General features: G+C 35.4%; 1 protein-coding gene across 1 annotated transcript in view; it reads left to right on the top strand.

The window, feature by feature from the left end:
* Positions 1–268: 268 nt before the first annotated feature.
* The window catches only part of LOC122136338 (nucleolar protein 9-like), a 5,386-nt gene continuing 2,679 nt past the window's right edge, over positions 269–2,975 (top strand). The window contains exons 1-4 of the mRNA XM_042719205.1: positions 269–327; positions 711–793; positions 1,712–1,938; positions 2,954–2,975. The exon at positions 2,954–2,975 is cut by the window's right edge and continues 215 nt beyond it. Coding sequence (XP_042575139.1) covers positions 1,761–1,938; positions 2,954–2,975 — 200 coding nt within the window. The 5' untranslated portion in view covers positions 269–327; positions 711–793; positions 1,712–1,760. The remainder of the gene's footprint in view (positions 328–710; positions 794–1,711; positions 1,939–2,953) is intronic.

Raw genomic sequence — 2,975 nt, 5'->3', positions numbered from 1 at the left:
ATTTGAGTGAAATTTATGTAGAAATAAAATAAATAATATTAACATAGCGGTAAATGTCACAATCAACAACAACTTCAAGCCTTAAACGTATGGATTGAAGGATCTGCTAAAATTCTTAAGTTGTAGAAAGAAAAGTATCCATATTTTCTGCAACAAAAATTATATTTCAGAAGAAAAAAAACGACATTAATGTTTATTTGTGCTGTTAAGCGTGACGGGACTTTTGTTTGCTAAAATCGCTGTGCGTGACATCACGTCGCTCTGACGTCATCACGCCGCGTCGCCTGCTGCTGTACTCCGTGTTCACATGTGAGCAGAAGCACACTGGTAAGCGCAAATAATATATTATTGGTTTATTTATTAGTAGTAAATGTGTAAACAATTAAATGTGCTATGATTATTAAGCAGCGCAACAGCTGATCTGAATCTAGTGACTCGCTGATTGATTGATTAACTTAATCAAAACTCAACTGATCGACTAAAACCCGATTGTCGCTCGCATTATTTCCTACTTTTCGCGTGTTTTATTGATTTTAACATAACAGTCCTGTGGTAATATAGTTTTATTCTTTAAAATACCCTAGTAACTCGGTCTATATCAAAGTACCACGATATCACATTGTGTTTTGGGGGGTTTTTACCATGGTAATACCATGATTAGTATGTTTTTACAGTACGATTCTGTATTAATATGGTTATTTATTCTCTAGGTTGAATGAAATCTCGAGTTATCGCTACAGAAACGTCTGTGGCTGTACCATATCAATACCATGGTACTGTGATTTATAACATGGTACTTTTATGTTTTCTCAGATAATAAATGCATATTTCAGTAAATCGATTCCATCTTTTAATCGAATAATCACATGATGTGTAGATTAATTCATCGCAAATTACATTTGTCTGTGAAAATACCCCCAGAAGATTATTTAAAGTGATGTTTGTGTTAAATGAGAATGTATTAAGTAGACATTATAAATTACAAATTACAGGTGATTTGTTCAGGAATGATGTGAACGGATCTTTATGAATGGGTCTTTGAATCATTGATTCATTCGCTTCCTTCAAACGGCTGATTCATTCAGGAATGATGTAAACGGATCTTTGAATCATCGATTCACTCGATTCCTTCAAAACAGTGGATTCATTCAGGAATGATGTAAATGGCTCTTTATGAATGGATCTTTGAATCATTGATTCACTCGATTCGTTAAAAACAGCGGATTCATTCAGAAATTCATGTAAACTCTTTATGATGATCTTTTGAATCATTGCCTCACTCGATTCGTTCCAAAACGCGGATTCGAAATGATGTAAACGGCTCTTTAAGAATGGATCTTTGAAGCATGACGTCGATTCGTTCCAGACGGCTCATTCAGGAATGGGTAAACGGATCTTTCTGATGATCGTTGATTCAATCGATGCGTTCAAAACTCGGATTTAATCAGAAACTAAACACCGCTGTGTTTCTCACAGATGCGCAAAAACATTTCAGCTGTGGCTTTATGAGTAAAAACAGAAAAAACTCATACAGTGGCATTTTTGCCCCAATATCTTGAATTTTAGGGCAAAATGGCATTTATGGAGTCGTTGTCCTGCATCATGTTTGTAATGTAAGATGTACAGGTCTGGGGGCGGGGCCAGTTAAAATATTTCATTCTCTTTGTTTTTCATAACTATTTAAGTTGACACTGACAGCGCTTATTTTCAGGTGTGAACGCCGTGCTGTCCGATCTGAGAGACAACGACAAACCAAAGTGATGGTTGAGGAGATGGAGGTCAAAGGTCAGCGCTATTTCAAGGGTGGACAGAAGAAGGGTCAGAAGCGGCCCGCGCAGGACGGGATCAAGAGACGGAGACTGGACGCCACGAGCGTGAGCTACTTCCGCCGCGTCAGCGAGCGCCTGAGCGAGGGATTCACAGAGGACGAAGAGAAAGGTGAAGAGAGAGCGCGTCTGTAGAACATGAGCTCTGCTCACCGAGACCGCATCTATATGATCACAAATACAGTAAAAATACTGAAATATTATTACAGTTTAAAACAGCTGTTTTCTATGTGAACATCTGTTAAAGTGTAATTTATTTCTGTGATGCACAGCTGTATTTTCAGCATCATTACTCCAGTCTTCAGTGTCACATGATCTTCAGAAATCATTCTAATGATTCAAGAAACATTTCTGATTATTATCAATGTTGAACACAGTCGTGCTGCACAATATTTTTGTGGAAACCGTGATACGTGGCCATTTAAAAGTTTGGAGTAAGATACTTTTATTCATCAAGGAAGCATTAAATAGATCAAAAGTGACAGTGAAGACATTTATGTTACAGTAGATTTATATTTCTAATAAACGCTGTTCTTTTGAACTGTCTATTCATCTGTGAATCCTGAAAAATAAAATGTATCACAGTTTCCACAAACATATTGTGCAGCACAACTGTGTTCAACATTGATAATAAGAACCATTAAAAGTATTTGATAATAATTAAGCACCAGTATATTAGAATGAAATATGTAATGTAATAAATATAAAAATGCTGTTGTATAATATAAATATATAATGTATAATATAAAAATCTTACATTTAATTAAATTGAATTGTATTACTATTAAATAAAAAAAGTAATTGCTGAAATATTTCACAATATTATTGTTGTAACTGTAATTTTTGTCAAATAATTATACTAAACTGGTGAGCAGGAGACACTTCCTACAAAAACATTATTATTATTAAACATTACTCGATTATTTTAATAATCGTAATTATATATAATTATGATTATTAAAATACAACTGGAAAAGCCTGGATATTGATCTTGAGCGGTCTCAAACTGTGTGTGAGAGTGTGTGTGTGTGTGTGTGTGAGAGAGAGTGTGTGTGAGAGTGTGTGTGTGTGTGTGTGTGTGTGTGTGTGTGTGTGTGTGTGTAAAGCATGTTTGTGTGTCTCTTCAGCTCTGTTTGTGGAGAACGTGCT

Source organism: Cyprinus carpio, chromosome B2, assembly GCF_018340385.1.
Source record: "Cyprinus carpio isolate SPL01 chromosome B2, ASM1834038v1, whole genome shotgun sequence".
Classification (NCBI taxonomy): domain Eukaryota; kingdom Metazoa; phylum Chordata; class Actinopteri; order Cypriniformes; family Cyprinidae; genus Cyprinus; species Cyprinus carpio.
The sequence above is the reverse complement of the archived record's forward strand: the minus strand, read 5'-3'. Positions and strand labels throughout refer to the sequence as shown.